Source organism: Erpetoichthys calabaricus, chromosome 11, assembly GCF_900747795.2.
Source record: "Erpetoichthys calabaricus chromosome 11, fErpCal1.3, whole genome shotgun sequence".
Lineage (NCBI taxonomy): Eukaryota > Metazoa > Chordata > Cladistia > Polypteriformes > Polypteridae > Erpetoichthys > Erpetoichthys calabaricus.
The window spans coordinates 46074075-46095364 of record NC_041404.2 but is presented as its reverse complement, the minus strand read 5'-3'; the positions used below and the strand labels follow the sequence as shown (position 1 = coordinate 46095364).

At 39.9% G+C, this 21290-nt stretch overlaps 1 protein-coding gene across 1 annotated transcript in view; it reads left to right on the top strand.

The window, feature by feature from the left end:
- The window catches only part of si:dkey-201i24.3 (trichohyalin), a 64374-nt gene that overhangs the window by 23809 nt on the left and 19275 nt on the right, over nt 1–21290 (top strand). The window contains exons 3-5 of the mRNA XM_051933577.1: nt 4866–5083; nt 11333–11416; nt 17367–17502. Of these exons, the coding sequence (XP_051789537.1) occupies nt 4919–5083; nt 11333–11416; nt 17367–17502 (385 nt within the window). The 5' untranslated portion in view covers nt 4866–4918. The remainder of the gene's footprint in view (nt 1–4865; nt 5084–11332; nt 11417–17366; nt 17503–21290) is intronic.

The window sequence follows — 21290 nt, the reverse complement described above, 5'->3', positions numbered from 1 at the left end:
ACCGGGATTTATGTAGTGGAAGAACGGGGAAGTTGGCGTACACACAGATTTTTGCATCTGGATTTTTTTGTGCATACACACATTTCCAGTTTTGTCCGTACGCCATGTTTTAGTGTGAATTCTATGCACGGTGTTATGCATGTGGCCCCAGAACTGCACACAGTACTCCAGACATGGTCTCATTAGTGCATTATCTAGTCTGAGCATATTGTATCTCAATTTATATTGAGCAGTTATAATTATGTAACATTACATTTTTTTTCAATTATATAACATTATATTTTGTTTGCCTTTTTAATCACTTCTGCACATTGCTTAGATGATGAAAGTGTTGTGTCAATATAAACCACTAAGTCTTTTCTGGAGGTTGCTTCCTTTAGGACAGTGTCTCCCATCTTGTATTTATAATTGGCACTTCTTTAGCCTACAGTCAGCCTGAAGCACACTGCACATATCCCAGTTTAATTAAACAATGTCTACAGCATGTATCATTGGACATACAGTAGGTCAAATAGTTTTTGAAGGATATGGAGATAAGTACTGGACCAAACTGGACCAAAAACAATAGGCATGGAGCCTGTAATAAGGTTTGTTTAAAGAACACAGGGCAATTTTTTCAGATGTTATCACTGTACGCAGGTTTCCTCAGCTTCTCAAACACATACATACAGACACCAATCTAAAATGAACTTTTCTGGACATTTTGAACACTGTATATTTAAATTTTGAATTTTTGACCCCATTACCTAAACTTCCATTTACTTGGAAGTAAAAGCAGCAAGCAGGTCAACTCACAGTAAAGGGTCTTAAATTGTCTTCCAAATATAATGAAACTTCTCTGGATACATGTATAACATAAAGTGTCACTTCTAAAACGGGGCTTCTTTTTACACTAACAGTGTTACTTATTTTTAATAGTGTCAGCCCCTTGCTGAGAGTGATGGAGCTAAAGGAAGGTTCCAGCAGCATTACCAGTTGTGGACTGCTCCCACTTCTGCTCTATCAGGCCTTTGAGGGAAATGGCCACACCCTCCTCGTATACTGCATAAACTCTTCAGGTATTGTGGGATAGGAGTTTTCCCATTGAAACTTGACAGTTTTATCCATTCTTGTTAATGTATGACCACTAGGGCATACAGAGAAAACAAAGGGACATGATATTTTTTTTATTACTTTACACTCCGGCATGTACAGTAATTCATTTAACGCTTGTGTACAAAGAACTTTTAACAAACACCATTACATATCTAGGGTCTATAGAGACTTGGCATATATTTATATTTAAATCAAGTCACAAATAACAGTGACTGTTCAAACTTTTATTGAAACCTCTACCCTGAACACCTTACTTCATTTTTAAAGTAATTTTTAATATTAATTACTTTTAATTTGTAATATTTATATATAATTACACAATAATAGTATGCTACTCAGCACAATAGTTACAGATCACAGTTACATTTTTGTGATAATTGCAACATGGCTCTTGGCACACTCTGCACCGATCAACTCTTTTGCAGCCCAGTGATACTGAACATATGTGCTACTTTCTGTGTTTTTTGTTGAGTTTTGCTTCTGTAAGAAGATGCTTCAGGTGATGTAACTTGTGCTGTTTCACTCTGTATAGCTGCTGCAGCTTTCTGCCTGCCTTCACCTTCAATCTTCTCCTCATCTGATCTTTACTATTCTATAATTCCCTGCCTAGAACATAAAGGATTTGATGGAATCAGAAATGTCTTACTCTGTTGTTCATCGTTTGCCTCCCTTCTGCATGCTTCTCTATCTGTATCTGACTTGTCTTCTGTTGGCAACGACATCTTCCACGGAAAAGCATCAGCAACCCTTCTTTTCTGATCTCTTATCAATTTAAATTCATAAATACCTAAATAATGATTAAAGCGATAGAAACATCTTTTGCATCTTTTGTCCGCTTTACTTCTGTAAGAAGCTGTTTCACTCTTTGTAGCTACTGCAATTGTCAGCCACCCTTCACGTTCAACCTCCTCCTCCTATTCTGAGCTCTGCCCAGAACATTCAGGATCTGATGGCATCAGAGGTATCACTGGCTCTGACTCACTCTGTTGTTCATCGTTTGTCTCCCAGCTGCATGCCTTTCTGTCTCTCTCTGACTCATCATTTGCTATCAATGACAGGACTCTTTCAAGGGCTTCTTATGCTAACAAGGACTACCCAAAAAAGACATAAATCGTTTGCAACGAGTGCAGAATGCAGCTGCTAGAATCCTTACCAGGAAAAGAATATCCGAGCACATCTCTCCAGTTTTGATGTCACTACACTGGTTACCTGTGTCATTCAGGATTGACTTTAAAATTTTGCTTATGGTTTATAAAGCCTTAAATAATCTCGCCCCATCCTATATATCGGAATATCTGTCGTCTTATATTCCAAATCGCAACCTCAGATCCTCAACTGAGTGTCTCCTTAGAATTCCAAGAGCAAAACTTAAAAGAAGTGGTGAGGCAGCCTTCTGCTGTTATGCACCTAAAATCTGGAATAGCCTGCCAGTAGGAATTCGGCAGGCTAATACAGTGGAGCACTTTAGAAAACTGCTGAAAACACATTACTTTAACATGGCCTTCTCATAACTTCACTGTAATTTAAATCCTGATACTCTGTATATCCAATTCATTATAATAACCATTCATGGTGGCTCTAAAATCTGTACTAAGCCCTATTCTCTCTTCTGTTTCCTTTTCCGGTGTCCTTTTGGTGGTGGCTTGCGCCACCACCATCTACTCTAAGTACCATGATGTTCCAAAAATGATGGATGGATTAAAATCCAGAAGTCTGTATGACCATCAGCATCAAGTGACTCCGTGAGAACCCTAACTACAAAGAGGACTATTTCATTTATGTTAGGTAGAATGCCCAGGGGGGACTGGGTGGTCTTGTGGCCTGGAACCCCTGCATATTTTATTTTTTTTTCTCCAGCTTTCTGGAGTTTTTTTTTTGTTTTTTCTGTCCACCCTGGCCATCGGACCTTACTCCTTTTCTATGTTAACTAATGTTGTCTTATTTTACTTTCTTATTTTGTCTTTTATTTTTCTTTTCTTCATTATGTAAAGCACTTTGAGCTACTTTTTGTATGAAAATGTGCTATATAAATAAATGTTGTTGTTGTTAGGTGCACTTCTTTCCTTATCTCTTATCTCTCTAAACTCATAAAAAACTAAATAATGATCAATTCAAAAGAACTACAGCTGTGATAACACCTTCTGTGTTTTTTGTCCACTTCTGCTTTCATAAGAAGCTGCTTCATGTGGCTGTTTAACTCTGTGCTGCTGCTGCAATTGCTTGCCTCTTCACCTTCATTCTTCTCCTGGTCTGAGCTCTGCCCTTCTACAATTTCCTGCCCATGACATTTGTGATTCAATTGAATTAGTAGCATCCCTTTGCACTGCACCTCTCTCTGACTCGTAATCTGCTATCCATGACAGAGGTGGTTTCAAGGGCTTGCTGTGCTGATAAGTGTAGTGGCATTTCTTTTCTTACCTCTTACCTTCCTAAACTCCTAAATGCCAACATAAAAACATAACAAGATAGAAAAACAGCTGTAATTAACATATAGAAATACAAAGACATTATGAAAAAAACAAAATTTTTGTTCTAGTGCTGGTTACAGACACAGCACTGAAATGTGTGGGGAAAAATATTGACACTTTACCGCATTGAGGGTCATTAGTGGCCCTGTACATATATATGAATAATTTTACAATATTTTGGCATGTTTTGGTAGTAAATTGCTAGGGATGAAATGAATGATGCATGTCTGGGGAGCTACGACCACACTGTATCATATGACCCTCATGAGAGCTGTAAACATGATGTCATGGGTCACTAGCGACCCAAGGTATGTATACAAGGGTCAATTATTTATAGAAATATCAGGCCAGTCATCTGTCTTTTCTACAGTATGTCCCTTTGGTCTGTTGTTTGTTTATCCATAGGAATATCTGGAGAAGACTTTCAGGCAGAGTTTCTGTTCTTCAGGTTAGATCAAATGAACCCAAGCCTACTGTGTCCTTTTATACACAATGCCAGGAACATAACCAGAAGGGGCATTCCTAAAATGCCTTGAGTCAGGCTGGGCTCTGTGTAGTTTTGGTTCCCCTTCTTTGTCTTGTCCTGATGCCTTCCTTCAACTAGATGAAGACAGTCCTTGCTTTTTGAGTTGTTAGTCTCCATTTTAGCAATCAACTCTGTACAGAGTGAACTGTGGCAAAAGCCCTTTTATACTGCTGATTTATATGTAATGACTTGTGCAGACAAGCAGTCCTGTTTCGTTCATTCATTTCTAGTTATGCTTATTTCAAGGCAGGATTGTGGACAATGAACCATTAATTCAATGTTGCCCAAAATAAATACTTATTTCTTTAAAGCTGTGATTAAAATGAAAAAAGCAATGAAGAGTAAGCCTTCTAGAAATATAAACAACACATTAACTATTAGAAGATAAGTACACAGATTGACATTAGAGCTTATGTGTTTGTGAGCAACAGAGTTTCAAAACATAAAGCTGAAGCCTACTCAACAGACATTTTCAAGGCTGATTTTAATGTTAAGCTCAAATCCAGTGTGGAGATTGTGATAATATGTGAAGATCACTGAGATGGGCTTCACCCTGTAAGGTGCTGTATAAAATTACAAGGTTACAGACTGAGCCTCCATTTTTGATTCATTATGTGACCCTTAACACTACTTACACTGTAGACTTTCAGAAGTCATTGTGATTTGCATTTGTGATTTCAAGCTGTTATATCTATAAATATGGATTAAATAAGTATTTGTAAATCAAACAGTAGCATATTATACATGTACATAATGAAAAATGCATTTTTTAACAGTTGCTGGCATTCATGATAAAGAAATCCCATTAGCCCTGACCTTGGCTCAGAGAATGAGAAGCTTTAAAACTTCAGTGACCATCGGTCAATGGGATCCCAAAATGGCTGCCCTTAACCTTCAGACCCTTATCAAGGAGCAGAGAATGAAGATAATGGCAATGGAGGACTGTGGTGAAGAAGACATCGCCCAACTGAAGGATCTGATCAAGCAACAGCAGGTCAGTATTTGCAGGAAATTGAATAAGATGTCAGATAATTTGCAATTGACTGATTGAGACTCCAGGTGGGTCCACTTTGATCATTAAATAATTTGCTAATTAAAATTAGAAGGTGGTTTAGAGTTATATTTAGTAAATAATCGAGAATAAGAGTGAGTGAACCCTAAAAAGGTGCAAAATCAAGGACTGGCTTTAAAATTTCAAAAATGCTTTTAAATATACCAAAAATGCAAAAATACCCTTTAAGGCACAGGTGTCGAACTCCGGTCCTGGAGTACCGCATTGGCTGGAGGTTTTCATTCTATCCTTCTTCTTCATTTGTAACATGTTTTTGCTGCTAATTAATTTCTTTTGCCTTAGTTTTAATGAACTTGACTCAGAACCCTTAGTTGTCTCTTTTTCCTTAATTAGCAGCCAAACAATAATGGGACACAAAACAAGCCGCCACATGACCAGCTCACCTGTGCCCATCACACAATATCTGAAAATAACGAAAGGTGAAGGTCTCAGTAAGGTTGATCTCTCAGGTCACCAAAACATTATGACGATGTTCTGAGAAAAAACAGAAAATAAACAGTTTTAGAAATGTCTGCTGTGGCAGAATGAGAGCAGCAACAAGCTGTGGAATTAAATAACGAGTTTAATTAACAGCAAGAACCAGCTATTCATTAAGAGATTGGTTGGAGTGAAAATTAGCTGGAGTTTGAAGTCCTAATTTAGCTGGTTGGGCGGCATGGTGGTGTCGTGGTAGTGCTGGTGCCTCGCAGTTAGGAGACCCAGGTTCGCTTCCTGGGTCCTCCCTGCGTGGAATTTGCATGTTCTCCCTGTGTCTGCGTGGCTTTCCTCCCACAGTCCAAAGACATGCAGGTTAGGTGCATTGGCGATTCTAAATTGTGCTTGGTGTGTGCCCTGCTGTGGGCTGGAACCCTGCCCGGGGTTTGTTTCCTGCCCTGTGTTGGCTCCAGCAGACCCCCGTGACCCTGTGTTAGGATATAACGGGTTGGATAATGGATGGATGGAATTTAGCTGGTCATCTGTCGGCTTGCTTCACGTCTCATTTCTGTTTGGCTCTCGTTTAATGAAGAAAGGAATAAATTCAGAGGACTGAATCCTTAAAAACAGGGCTATTAAAATGAAGGGAAAAGGAGTTAATTAGCAATGAAAACTGGTCAGTGATTAGGAAAAGGGTTAGAATGAAAACATGCAGCCACTGCGGCCCTCCAGGCCTGGAGTTCGACACCCCTGCTTTAAGGGATAGGGAAACCGCAAAGCTCTGGCTTTTAGAACAACACATAACAAAGTATCTTTTTAACCCTTTAACCGCCAACTCCCTAACTATTCCCCACGCCAGGCGAAATCTGAACAATTTTCGTTTTTTTACTTTTTTACATTTTTTTTACATTTTTTACATTTATTCAAGCAGTATTGACCACTAAATGTTGTGCAAGTTCTAGAAATGGGCAAACACATAATAAAACACAAAATGTACCTTTTCTCAGGCTTGCACAACAATAAACTTTCATAGATAGATAGATAGATAGATAGATAGATAGATAGATAGATACTTTATTAATCCCAGGGGGAAATTCATCAACTGTAACTGACGGTCCTGGCATGTAGGGCAACTGAAATGCTTCAAATAAATGGTCAATCAAAGGACGTAGCTTGAACAAGTGGTCGCGGTTTGGATCTTTCTTATCTGGCTCATTTCTGTTGTCATTCAAATGAAAGAATTTCAGCAGCAAAGAGAATCGGTTACGTGTCATGATACCTGCAAAAATAGGTGTTGCATACATAGGATCTGTAGACCAGTACATCTCAATATCTGGTTTTCTGATTATTCCCATCAACATCAAAATCCCAATGAATTTTTTCATTTCGTTTTCATCAGTGTCTACCCAAGCACGAACACGGGAATGTGGAGGTAAATTGGGATTTTTCTCAATAAACTGTGCTGCATACAGATTTGTCTGATGAGCAAAATGTCTGATCAAATCAGGTGACACAAACAGCTCATAAAACTGCTCAGCAGTGTAATTGTTTACATCAACAATAAAGCCACACGTTGCCTCAAACGGATGCAGAAAAGGTAGTTCACCTCGGGCAGCAGTCCAGTTGAGATGCTGGGGATACACCCACTCATCGCCATCATCCGATGCGCCGTCATTCACAGTATCATGCAGCGCACGTTGCTGATCATCATTGTCGCTAAAATCTTCTTCAGAACTGCTACAATCATGATCAGAATTATTGTCCAAAATCACCTGCAAAACCTCACTTGAAGTCAGTTTACGTTTCGCCATATTCACAGCTTTCACTTTCGAATCACATCACGTGATCGGCCAATACAAGCGCAGAGTTGTCGAAATACAACGTAGTAATAATACCAATGCCAAACTGTCAGTTATACTACGCGCCAGGCATTCACATAACCACAGGCAAATGTGCCGGATAATTCCGGCAGTATGGCGTTAGCAATAAAACAACCATGCCGGATATATCCGGCAGAGGGCGGTTAAGGGGTTAAATAATGTGACCTGAAATCCAAAAAGACATCAACAGAAAAGATTTGTTGAAAAAGGCAATCCAAGGAAAACAAGTTCAAGTCTACTGTAGTTGGGCTACATAATAATAGTATGTTTTATGTTTGTGCTGAGTGCGTTTCGTTTCATAGTCCCGTTTACTGTCTTTTATATGTGCGTCAGTGAATGTTGTCCCTGTAAATGAAAAGGGGAAGAATGATGGAGGGAGACCGCAGCCCCGAGATGAAAATTGCCTGTCATACTCACCTAATACATCCGGGACATTGCGTATTTAAAAAAGAGGATTAAAGGCAAAGGAGGACGAAGAGGAGAGGGAGAAAGAGAAATCGAGGAGCGAAAGGAAGACAATTTAACCATTCTTTTATCAACTCATCACTGCTGATCATTGCATTAGTCCACTGCTTGCTTTTTCAACATCCGATTCATCATCATGGCAGCCAGCACCGAGGAACCCCGGGATTCGAATTCATCCCAGCCATTGCCAGGACTTTCACGTTGAGGTCGTTTTTGTTTTCGGGAAGGAGTACAATAACATTACAGCCAGTATTAATACTGCCGGTCTTTATTTTGGACACATTTATCACTACATTCCAAGTGCTGTGTTTAAATAATCTGTGTTTGTATTTGTGTTGCGTGTTTTTATTTAAGGTAGGGTTCAATGTAAATATTTGTATATTAGTGTTTTAGTATAGTAATTATTCACTGGTGTCTTTGGGATAGTGGTGTTTTGCACGCACATATCTACATTATTAAATATGTGTTGTCTTTTTCATTTACAATATATCCGTGTTTGATTTTACATTCCTGTCTACTGTTTGCTGGTTATTTCATCGTGTTGGGGAAAAAAGTACAACTTGTAAGGAGTACGGCTTTGGTATTAGATTAAGAAGCCTCAGGTGGTCCAAGGTATAGTCTTGGTAGTGTAGTGGCCAGTCTGGGTAAGCAAAATTCTGAAAAAAGAAGCCAAAATCCAGTACTTACAAGAAGATGTTTACTCCACAAACCCCACAGCAGTCATGAAGCGTCTCCTGGATCTGTTTCCTTAACCTCAATAAAAAGAGCTGTGGGCGTTCCCACAGAGTGATGTCATGGTGGCCCCGCCTCTTTGGGTTCTACCCACAAAACACAAGGAATTTGGCCATTAAACACATTTTGCAGTGTAGTAATCTTGTGCTAATATCATTTAAATTAATTTTTTCACACCTCCGACAATACTGAATTCCCCAGAATGACAAAGAAAAACAAGATTTTAGGAATCTTTGCAAAATTTATTAAAAATAAAAAAATTAAATATCACACTTAGACAAGCATTCATACCTTCTACTCAGTACTTAGTTAAAGCCCCTGTAGCGGTGATTGCAGCCAGGAGTCTTCTTTGTGTGATGTGACAAGCTTCACACACCTGGATTTTGAGATTTTCTGCCATACTTCTCTGCAGATCCTGTCAAGTTCTGTCAGGATGGAACAAGGCCATTGGTGGACACCTATGTTCAAGTCTCTTCAGAGATGTTCGGTTGGGTTCAAGTTAAAGCTCTGGCTAAACCACACAAAGATATTCACAGAGTTTTCCCTAAATCACTCACAGGTTGTCTTTGTTCTTTCCTGTCAGAATGTGAATCTTCGGCCAAGTCCGAGGTCCACAGCACTGTGTAGCAGATGTCATGCATGCGCGTCTAGGGGGCCGCGGAAAGACTCGATGAGCAGCGTACAACAGTCTGCCAGGGGATGGAGATGAGGCACTAACCTTTCTTTCTCTTATTCCCGCAGAAAGCCAGACGCAGTGCCGCCTTAAACGTTCTAAGGATGCCAGTTAATCCACCCATAGCCACTTCCGCATTTCCATCCCTTCCTCTGTCCTGACTGATGACATCATCTACCCATAAAACACCTCGGTTCCTCCCAGCATTCCAGTCACCAGTTTCCGGTCCCACCTTATTTATGTTCCCCTCTGCGAAGGGATGATGTTCTTGGTTGGACACATGTTTGAGCGTATATTAATTTTGATTTACAGTTTTGACAGTATACGGGGCCGGAAACCCCAACCCTTTATGCATGTCTTGACTCTTATTTACACAGACTATCATTGAAGTTATCTCTGTACTTTGCTACATTCAGCATTCTATCACCTGTCTATTTTCCCAGTCCCTTTCATTGAAAAACAACCCCAGACAATAATGAAGCTACCACCAGGCTTCACCATTGAAATGGTACTGCACAAGTCCCACATAACAGTTGGGCATCAAACTAAAAGAAGTAGCAGTTCAAGGTGTAAAGGTGTATTGTCTAGATGGGTGCAGAATTGTCTCAAATACAGGAAGCAGAGGGTTATGGTGTGAGGAACCTAATTAGAATGAGGAGATGTTAAGTGTGGTGTCCAGCAGGGTTCAGTGCTGGGTCCGCTGCAATTTTTAACATACATAAATGATCTGGATAGGAAAATAAACAGTAATGTAGTTAAATTTGCAGATGATACCAAGTTAGGAGGATTGGCAGGTAGTCTAGAATCTGTTGAATCATCACAGTGGGACTTGGACAGCATACATACTTAGACAGATGAAATTTAATGTAAGTAAACGTAAAGTATTATATGTAGTGGAGTCTACAACTTGAAAGTACTGCTTAGGAGTCATAGAAGGCTTGTCACTATCATCCTCCATGCAGTTCTCAGAAGACATTAAGAAGGCTAACAGAATGTCAGGTTATATAGCACCTTGATGTGTGGAGTACAAGTCCAAGTCCAAGGAGGTTCTGCTCAAGCTTTATAACACACTGATGATGCCTCGTCTGGAGTACTGGGTGTAGTTTTGGCCTCCAGGCTACAAAAAAGACATAGCCGTGCTGGAGAAGGTCCGGAGAAGAGCAACTAGGCTGATTCCAGGGCTACAGGGCACTAGTTATGAGGAAAGATTCAAAGAGCTGACTGAGCCTTTTCAGTTTAAGCAAACAGAAATTAAGAGGTGACATGACTGAAGAGTTACAAATTCTGAAAGGAATTTGTAGAGTGGATCAAAGATGTGACAGTTGTCAACAAGAACAAGGAGACGATTGGAAGCTTAATACGGGTAAATATCGCACGTATGTTAGGAAGTTTTACCTCCCACTGAGAACCAGAGACACATAGCATAAGTGACCAAGTAGTGTGGTGGACTTTAGGAACTTTCAAAACTCAACTTGAAGTTATTTTGGATAGGATTGGTGAGCTTTTTGGGGCTGAATGTTCCGTACTCATCAAAAGATTTTCTAAAGTTCTAATAGCGAAATTGATCTCACTCTTCTTTCTTAATAAAAACATCTATCCATTTCCTGAACCTGCTTAATCCAAATCACGTTCATTGCAAAGACAGCATCTGGAGTCAAGCCAGAGTCAGCCATGGACAGATGGCCAGTCTATTGCAGAGGGCACTCATTTGCATGCTGAAACCAACTTAAATGGGGACAGATTAAAGTCTCCAGTTATCCTCCCCTGCCCATGTTTAGGATATTGTAGGAGAAGTAGAATTAATGTTCTTAAGAATTAGAATGTCGTTAAGCTACAAGTTTCACTTCCGTGTCCAAATCTAACTCTGTAATATTGATTTTATTTGAATCTTATAAATACTTTCCATATGCTTTTTAATGTTTGCCTTAGAAATGTGGGGGTAGAGTGAAGTCCCCCTCCATTAACTGAGTGTTACAGGCTGCTCACGTTCTGCTGCTAATTTCACAGATTCTCAAAAATGAGAAATGGGAAATAAAGAAGGAACGGTCAACAGAAGTGGAGGAGATGAGGAAAAGGAAGCCTGCTCTTCAGGTTGGTAATAATAAAAAAATGTTGTGAACACAATCATAATTCCCTGCTTCACATTGTCAAGCTTGGGTCACAAAGTTGCACAGGGGAGTTCAGCAGGTTTTCCAAAGAGTAGAAATGTTATTGCTGTTCTGCCAGATACAAAACACAAGTCTCTTACAGAGGCGATTTGGCCTCACAAGGAACAACTGTCAAACGTGACCGCATCGGCCCCATCTCCTGCTCAAAAGAACACAAAGTCTTCATCATCAAGGGGATCCAACGGGCCAGAGGGAGTCTGGGGGAAGATAGGCAGGAGAGTGAGAGAGACCTCAGGATGGCTGCAGCTCAATCTTTTAAATGTTCATAGCCCCATGCGAAGAGCACATCATGTGGTAAGCCAGCAGCTGCTCCCGCAAAGAGGTACTGAAAGAGTGTGTTTCTTTTCCATCGAAAAACTGTTTTAAGAGGGGATTACTGAAGGGCCGCCGCATTCCTCTGTGGCTGCAGTCACAATATATAAAAGGGAATGCTGGGAAGATGGAGGGATGTGACCCTCAGGCAGTAGCCCCTTGTCTGCTTCTCTTACTCTGCTCTCCTCTGGTAGGCTCATCCACACATGTTCTCCCACTGGCAGTCAAAGGGACCTCCATACCTTAACAGAGTTTGTACTCGTGGTCTTTGCAGTGGAACATCTCAGCTGTTGATTCTTGATTGTTTTTAATGGTGTGGGGTGGCAACATGGAGCCTGCGTAAGCAGTAGGCAACTGTGGGTGGATTGCCAGTTTGTCATAGAGAACGGATGCTTAAACACAATAGATTTTAAACCTGTTGGCGACTGTAACTGCTGAAATATAAGGTGTCATCAGGCATGGGTAAGACGCGTGTCAAAAGAATTCTCAGAGTCCAAGAGTTTGTTTTAAAGGTATTTAGTGAATGTTAAAAGCGAATAATCCAAACAAGAATAAAATAAAAATAGTTACACACATAGAATAAAAGGCAAAAAAAGGAAAAAATGTATCTTCTATAAACTTAGCTTTTCTTGAAAGACTTTAGTTATTTCTATACTTAAAGGTTCTTAATTTCTTCTTCTCTACTTAAAGGTTCTTAATTTCTTCTTCTGTACACTTTACATACGGCACAACACATAAATTAAGTGCTGTTTTCTTACATATTTACTTCTCACACTCAAAAGGCTCGTATGCCGGTTGGCACATGGGCAAGTGCCCAGGCACGGTAACGTTCGGTCACGGTTAAAAACCGTATGCCTCTACACCTTATACAAGGCAAGGCTGTCACTAACTAACAGAAGAATAACGTTTACTCCAAGCTGTTAGAAATGGTAAGAATATACCAATACGATTCTATTTACGGGGGTTATAGGAACCTCCCATAATTTATGCATTGTCATCTAAGAAATATTCATGAATCTTATAGAACAAGGAAAATGGCTCTTACAGCGACCATTAAACTGTTCACAGTATTTGTCATGTGTATGGACTACAATGAGATACTTAGATGTGGAGTTTTCACCCCCTTAGAAGTTTTCACATTTTACTCTTAATAATATAGTAAATCATAAAAGGCTTTTTGACACTAATTGACAAATAAATGTCTAAATATTCTTTCATGGTGATCTAAATTAATTACAAATAAAAATAACAAAATAATTGATTGCATAAGCATGCCACATTTTAGTAGTTGTAAGAGCTAATCTTAGAAAGTTAAAGTTTTGAGTTAAACTCATATTAATATTTGCTTAATTTGAATGTGAATTTCCCATTGGGATTAATAAAGTATCTATCTATCTATCTATCTATCTATCTATCTATCTATCTATCTATCTATCTATCTATCTATCTATCTATCTATCTATCTATCTATCTATCTATCTATCTATCTATCTATCTATCTATCTATCTATCTATCTAATTTCTTCCATAATCATAGACAATGGTATGGTCTTTTCCCCCTATAAGTTAGTAAGAGATAGAACCTTCCTGCTATAACTGAGAAACAGTGTGACATTAGATCCTGTTGTGTTTAGAACTGGTCCCAGTAAACAGGGACTTGAAAGACCCATTTTCAAGTTAGAAATGGGATAAGCATACAGTTTTCTGACCGCTTTGAAATGGTTCAGAAATGATAAGTGATTAGTAACGATTTAAGATGTAACAAGATTAAGCTTAGAACTGAACTTTTCTTATTATACATTATTATACATTTTCCCTTTTTTGCTATATTAATTTTCTTTTTTGTGTGAACTGTTTTATTTTGAAACTTAACTAAACACTTAATAATGAAGATATTTTGTCTGTGGAATCATTTCTGCGCGTCAGGCCTTTGTTGAATCCCATTTTTTAAGTTAGAGCTGCTGAACTTTGGTAACTTTGGGAAAACACAGCTACAGTAGTTGTACCTTTGTTGGCCATGACAGCCTTGAGTCTGTGTGCTCAGGTCTCTCTTTCCCTTTCAGCTTTTGCACTTAAGCACTCTGCCATTGTTCTCCATTCTTCTTTATAAAACGGCTCAAACTCTGTCAGGTGTCATGTTGATCATGACTGAACAGGCTTTGTAAAGTTCAGCCACAAGTTCTCGATTGGACTGAGATCTGAACTCGGACTCGGCCACTCCGGGATATTCACATTGCTGTTTTGAAGCCATCCCTGTGTAGCTTTAGCTTTATGCTTCAGCTTGTTGTCTTGCTGGAAAACAAATCTTCTCCCAACATTGCAGGTTCCTTATAGACTGCATCAGGTTTTCTTCCAGGATTTCTTCATGTTTTGCTGCATTCGTTTCACCCTCTCAAGCCTTCATGGGCCTGCTGTCTACAAGTATCCCCACAGCCTGGTGTTGCCACCACCATGCTTCAACGTAAGGATAATGATAATGTGCAGTTTAAAATGGTGTTTAGTTTGATGACCAAAACCACTCAATTTGGGTCTCGTTAGGCCATAGAACTTTCTTCCAGTTGACTTCAGATTTTCCCATGTGTCTTCTGTTTAAACGGCATGTATATACGCCATATAAACATTTTATTATCTATCAAGGAGTGGACGCTAGTGTCTGCATGTTGCTGCTGCTCCTCCCTGTTAACAAAATGTTTCATTAAAATTTGCACTTCTTACACTTCTTTCTCTTTTTTATTGTATGTATATATTGTGGGGAACAGCCCGGACACAGACAGGTAGACATGTTGATTCACCACATACGTTTATTTACACTAATATTTACAACAGTAGTGAGCACAATACCCAGTGCCACAGCACCAATCCCCCCTTCAGTCCTGGCCACAACACAATGCCTTCTCTCAGTCTCTGGTCCGCCTCCACTCCTCTCCACCAAGCTTCGTCCTCTTCCACCCGACTCTTGCCCCTGACTGGAGGGAGACGACCCCTTTTATTCACCCCGGAAGGACTCCAGGTGTATCCTGAGGGCTTCTGTAGCCACACCCCTGTATGCTCTGTCGGCATATCCGGAAGTCCTCCGGGTGTCCCCAATACTCTTCCCCCCAGTACTTCCAGGTGTGGTGGAAGTACTCAGGTCCAGGGCATCCCAAGGCTCCCAAGGCATCAGGGCGCCCCCTGGCGGTGACCATGGGCCCCTACAGGGTTAAGCTTCCATGCTCTGTACCTGTGGCCCCCAAAGCAACCAGGGAGGATGCCCCCTCGTGTCCTAGAGGAGGCACAAGCCCTCCTCTGCTCCTCCTGGGCATCCCGGCTGGGCGACAAACCCAGCCAGGTGCCACAATATATATACTGTATATCTATTTATTATATAAAAAAATCTTGGGTTGAGACGTGATCATCTCAGAGAGACACTTTAACGTCCTGGGATACAAGGAAGTGAGACAAAAAGACAGCTGCTGTACAGGCTTTTAAATGATTGACGCGGAGCACGACATGCAGAACACATAGCTCAGTAGCAACTAACAGCAAGCCAGCAGATGATCCGACCGCATCTCCTTAGCGTGCGTTCAGCCCCCCACCCCCTTCACAACTTGAGCGGCAGAGACGCGAAGTGGCTAGCATGAAGCGCGCCCCTGGGGGTTGGGGTTGTGGGGAGAGGTCGAGTGAAGCAAGTAGGGGGCACAGTCCCCTAGTATATATATATATATATATATATTTATAGCATTCATAGTCTGAAACACAATCTGATTGTATGGGTGGTTACCTACCAGGTAGTGCATGTGGTTGGTCTGCAAGTCAACACACATCCGCCATGCCCTCTCAGTTGTGAGAAGCAGATCATAAAATGTTACATAGTTTACTGTCAAATAAAGCAAAGAGTATGTGACACGTGTTTCGCCCTAATTTGGGCTCATCATACAGTATATATATATACAAGGTGTCCATAAAATCCAAGTGCAATTTAAAATCGTTGTAACTTTGTAAGTATATGTGTTAAAAACAATCTGTAAAAAGGATTAGAAAGCTTGATGTATCTCATTTTTTTTGGTCTTTAGAAGTTTTATTTTTGCCTCATTTGCATCACTGATTTTTGGGGAACTCAGTGGAACTCAAAATCCACATGAGTCTGTTGAACATGAAAGAGATTCTTGAACAATTAGGACTGATAGAGAATACAGTATTTCAACAAGATGGTACTCCTTGTCACTTTGCTTTGCATGTTAGACAGTTTCTACATGAGAAATTCCCTAACAGATGGATTGGAATAAGTGGACCATTTTCTTGGCCTCCACATTCACTAGATTTGACTTCATTGAATTTCTTTTTATGGGGACATGTGAAAACTAATGTTTATTCAACCAAAGCTCGATCTTTAGAAGATCTGCAAGTTAGGATAACTGATGTGATTGCTGGTATTACTGAAAATCAGCTTGAAAATGTTTTCCGAGAACTACAGAATCATATTACCCTTTGTATCAGTAATGATGGTGGACATGTTGAAAATAAACAAGAACAATAAAAATGTAAGTGTTTCTTCTTTCTAATCCTTTTTACAGATTATTTCTATCACATATACTTACAAAGTTACAACTATTTTAAATTGCACACGGACTTTATGGACACCCTGTATACAGTATCTTAATACATAAATCGCCAGCCTCCTCACTCACTCACTCACTCACTCACTCACTCACTCACTCACTCACTCACTCACTCACTCACTCACTCACTCACTCACTCACTCACTCACTCACTCACTCACTCACGTCCGTCCGAAGCTGAATGCACAGTCGCCTTCTGCGCAGCTGCCCAAAAAACCTTACGAGTCCAACATCTCGGCAGGCGGCGGATTTACGGCCGCGAAAATTCAAAGAGAAAGGTGACTTCGATTAAAGCTCTAGAGGCCTGAAAGGCAATTTCGACTACAGCTCGAGGCCTAATTACGCATTCATTCAATACACCTATATCAGGTTTGTGGTGCAGAATGCACAGACACCTTCTACGCACGTCGCCTTCTGCGCATGTCTGAAGCCGAATGTGCAGTCGCCTTCTGCGCAGCTGCCCAAAAAACCTTACGAGACCGACATCGCGGCAGGCGGCGGATTTACGGCTGTGAAAATTCAAAGAGAAAGGCGACTACGGCTGCGAAAATTCAAAGAGAAAGGCGACTTTGATTAAAGCTCTAGAGGCCTGAAAGGCGATTTCGACTACAGCTTGAGGCCTAATTGCGCATTCATTCAATACACCTATATCAGGTTTGTGGTGCTTATACTTATTATATATTATACTATTCCACTCGTGCCCATTTCATCTTACGTTGTCGAAACGGGCTCTTTGTCTAGTATATATATAGTTCATGGATAGATCTGAGTTAAACAGCACTGATTTGGATTTATTTTTATGGACTTTATGGACTACTGAGCCTTGAGCATTGGAAAGGCACATTATAAATAAAATCTATTATTATTATTATTATAAAAAGGTTGAAACATGGATGGACAGATAGATGGATGCAACATTAGAATCCACTGGCTTGATTTTGTTTTTGCTGTGTTCCACTGCAGGGCAGTTTGCACTCGTCATCCCAGTCAGAGAGTGCTGGGAACACAGGAGGTGCAGAGCAACACAAAGAAAGGGCCCAGCAGAAGATCAAACAGCTGCAAGAAGAACTGAGAAAGGAAATGGAGGAGCACCTGCTAAGTAAGTAGAGCCAGCCTGAGTGCAGTCCTCTTGCTGTGGCACAACTCCAGAATATCACAGTAAGCACAGACCTTAATGAAGAGAGTCCTCAAATGTCATCAGCGGCTTAGTCCACACTAACACGGATACATTGGAAAACGCCATTTTCATTTGAAAAGTTTTCCACCCAACTGACTGAAAAGCTTTGGTTTAAAGAAACGTGGGGCAGATGTGGGACTTCTCCTGTGAATTACAGCGGTTTTGGCCAATTCAACAGCAGGATTTAACACTCAGTGAATGGAAAGTGAAACGGGTGAGGGATTCATCTGCCAGCCTTTGATGGGTATCCCAGCCGCTTCCAGTATGCACAGCTTTTCAGGCACATCCATGCCAGGTAGAGTGTCTCAAAGTTTAAACATTGTGTCTTGGCCATGCAGTGTTGCCAGTTTTGGGGGGCAGCGTCAGAGTGAGAGGTTAAGATACCAAAGCACAAGTTCTGGGTACTTGGGGGTCCCCTTTGAATTATTTCAAAGTGTTAATGGGGGATTTTAGAACAAATAGTCTGGGAAAGACTGCCAGATGGGTTAAAAACATGGTAGTAATGTGTTTTTTGGGGGGTTGAAAAATAGCTGAAAATACTGCAGTATTTTTTAAAAAGTAGCTCAAAAAAACAAAACCCGCAAAACCCAAATGTCCCGCAGACGACAATCAATAATAGTTTAAATGGGGAAGAAAACCAGAGATCTAGCAACATGGTGGCCAGGTGTCTACAGACTTGAATGGACGGATTCACCTGGATTGGCAGTAGGGATGCATCAATTTGAGGATATCACATTTTAGTTTTGATTTTGGTTAAGTCTGGTTGGTTTAGTTTGTTTAGTTTTAATAATCTGTGAGTGAAGTTGAAGTGCCGCGGTACTGCACTTGTTTTGTAAGAGAAGTTTATCGACTCTGGTCAGTTTTCCCTGTTGAGGTGATTGCGCTGTGATAGACTGGGGAAGATTGAAGCCTCCATGTAAACTCTGTACTAGCGTTAGTCAGGTTTAGTCGATCTGAGGACGAAAGCAGAGCCAGCCACTGGAAGTGAAGTATGGTGGCTCAGTGGTCGGCTGCACTGTTTGCTGTGATTGTACTCCTGTGGGCCACGCTGGCTCCTGAGTATTCTGGTGGGGGAGCCTTATTAATTAGATTGTGATAGATAGATAGATAGATAGATAGATAGATAGATAGATAGATAGATAGATAGATAGATAGATAGATAGATAGATAGATAGATAGATAGATAGATAGATAGATAGATACTTTATTAATCCCAAGGGGAAATTCACATTCACATGTGGGCTGACTTAATCCGAGTGAAGCAAGTAGGGGGCACAGTCCCCTAGTATATATATATATATATATATATTTATAGCATTCATAGTCTGAAACACAATCTGATTGTATGGGTGGTTACCTACCAGGTAGTGCATGTGGTTGGTCTGCAAGTCAACACACATCCGCCATGCCCTCTCAGTTGTGAGAAGCAGATCATAAAATGTTACATAGTTTACTGTCAAATAAAGCAAAGAGTATGTGACACGTGTTTCGCCCTAATTTGGGCTCATCATACAGTATATATATATACAAGGTGTCCATAAAATCCAAGTGCAATTTAAAATCGTTGTAACTTTGTAAGTATATGTGTTAAAAACAATCTGTAAAAAGGATTAGAAAGCTTGATGTATCTCATTTTTTTTGGTCTTTAGAAGTTTTATTTTTGCCTCATTTGCATCACTGATTTTTGGGGAACTCAGTGGAACTCAAAATCCACATGAGTCTGTTGAACATGAAAGAGATTCTTGAACAATTAGGACTGATAGAGAATACAGTATTTCAACAAGATGGTACTCCTTGTCACTTTGCTTTGCATGTTAGACAGTTTCTACATGAGAAATTCCCTAACAGATGGATTGGAATAAGTGGACCATTTTCTTGGCCTCCACATTCACTAGATTTGACTTCATTGAATTTCTTTTTATGGGGACATGTGAAAACTAATGTTTATTCAACCAAAGCTCGATCTTTAGAAGATCTGCAAGTTAGGATAACTGATGTGATTGCTGGTATTACTGAAAATCGACTAAATCGACTAAACCTGACTAACGCTAGTACAGAGTTTACATGGAGGCTTCAATCTTCCCCAGTCTATCACAGCGCAATCACCTCAACAGGGAAAACTGACCAGAGTCGATAAACTTCTCTTACAAAACAAGTGCAGTACCGCGGCACTTCAACTTCACTCACAGATTATTAAAACTAAACAAACTAAACCAACCAGACTTAACCAAAATCAAAACTAAAATGTGATATCCTCAAATTGATGCATCCCTACTGCCAATCCAGGTGAATCCGTCCATTCAAGTCTGTAGACACCTGGCCACCATGTTGCTAGATCTCTGGTTTTCTTCCCCATTTAAACTATTATTGATTGTCGTCTGCGGGACATTTGGGTTTATTTATTTTTCTTTTATTTGGAAAGGTTTATATTTGACCTTTATTTTTGTGGTTCAACCAGATGTACACTCTGGTACAGAGGAAGGTCATTTTTTTGTTTTTCCCTTTTTCAGAGTGACATAGTGGGGGTTATTTTCCCATGCATTTTTTGTTACCCATTTGTGTATTTTCATAGGACTCAGTGTATTTTTGAATGTATCATTTTTTACTGTAAATATGCATCACTTTCAGAATTATTCTTGTCAATTGAACTTATGGAATAAAATCAACCTTTTCCATTAGAACATTAGAACAATCTGGACAAGAACAGGCCATTCAGCCCTGAAAAGCTCACCAGTCCTATCCACTTCATTCTTCTAAAAAAACAACAACAACAACATTTATTTCTATAGCACGTTTTCATACAAACAATGTAGCTCAAAGTGCATTACATGATGAAGAAACAGAAAAAAGACAAAATAGGGGACACTAATTAACACAGAATAAAAGTAAGGTCTGAAGGCCAGGGAGGACAGAAAAAACAAAAAAAACTCCAGACGCTTGGAGAAAAAAATAAAATCTGCAGGGGTTCCGAGGCCACGAGACCACCCAGCTCCCTCTACACTGAAAAAAATAAGGTGATGATTCACAATTACTATTTTCAATCTGAACCAATATAATTCTTTTTAGCTTATTGATCCCACAATTTTTAAGTTGAGGCAAATCATTTAAAGTGATTGGGTGCAATTCACTTGTTTTATACTGAAGTAAATCTATTTATTAAGTTGTTCTTCTTTTTTGGCAGTTGGAAAGCCATCACACTGGAAAGTTTGACCGAAAGAATATACAAACGGCTCCTCAAACACAGCACATGAACAACCTAAAATATTAAGTTAATTGAAATAGGATTTTTATGTTTATTCCCTCCACCATAACTTACTTTGGTACAAACAAATATTTTTACTTTGATTGAGATCTGAAATCAAATATTTCAAGCTACAACACTACATGACTAATCCTAAGTTGCTTGAAAGAGAAACTTTACGTTGAATGAACATCAATGGTATACTTTTTTCAGTGTAGGCATTCTACCAAACATAAATGATCTCAATCAGTCCTCATTGTATTCAGAGTTCACATGGAAGGACTTGATGATGACGGTCATGTGGACTTCTGGCCTTTAATCCATCAATGTAAGGACATCACGGTGCTTTGATTAGGTGGTGGTGGTGCAGATCGCCACCACAGAAAAATGGAAAAAGAACAGAAAAGAGAATAGGGGTTAGTATGGATTTTGGAGCCACCATGAATGATAATGATAATTAATTGAATAT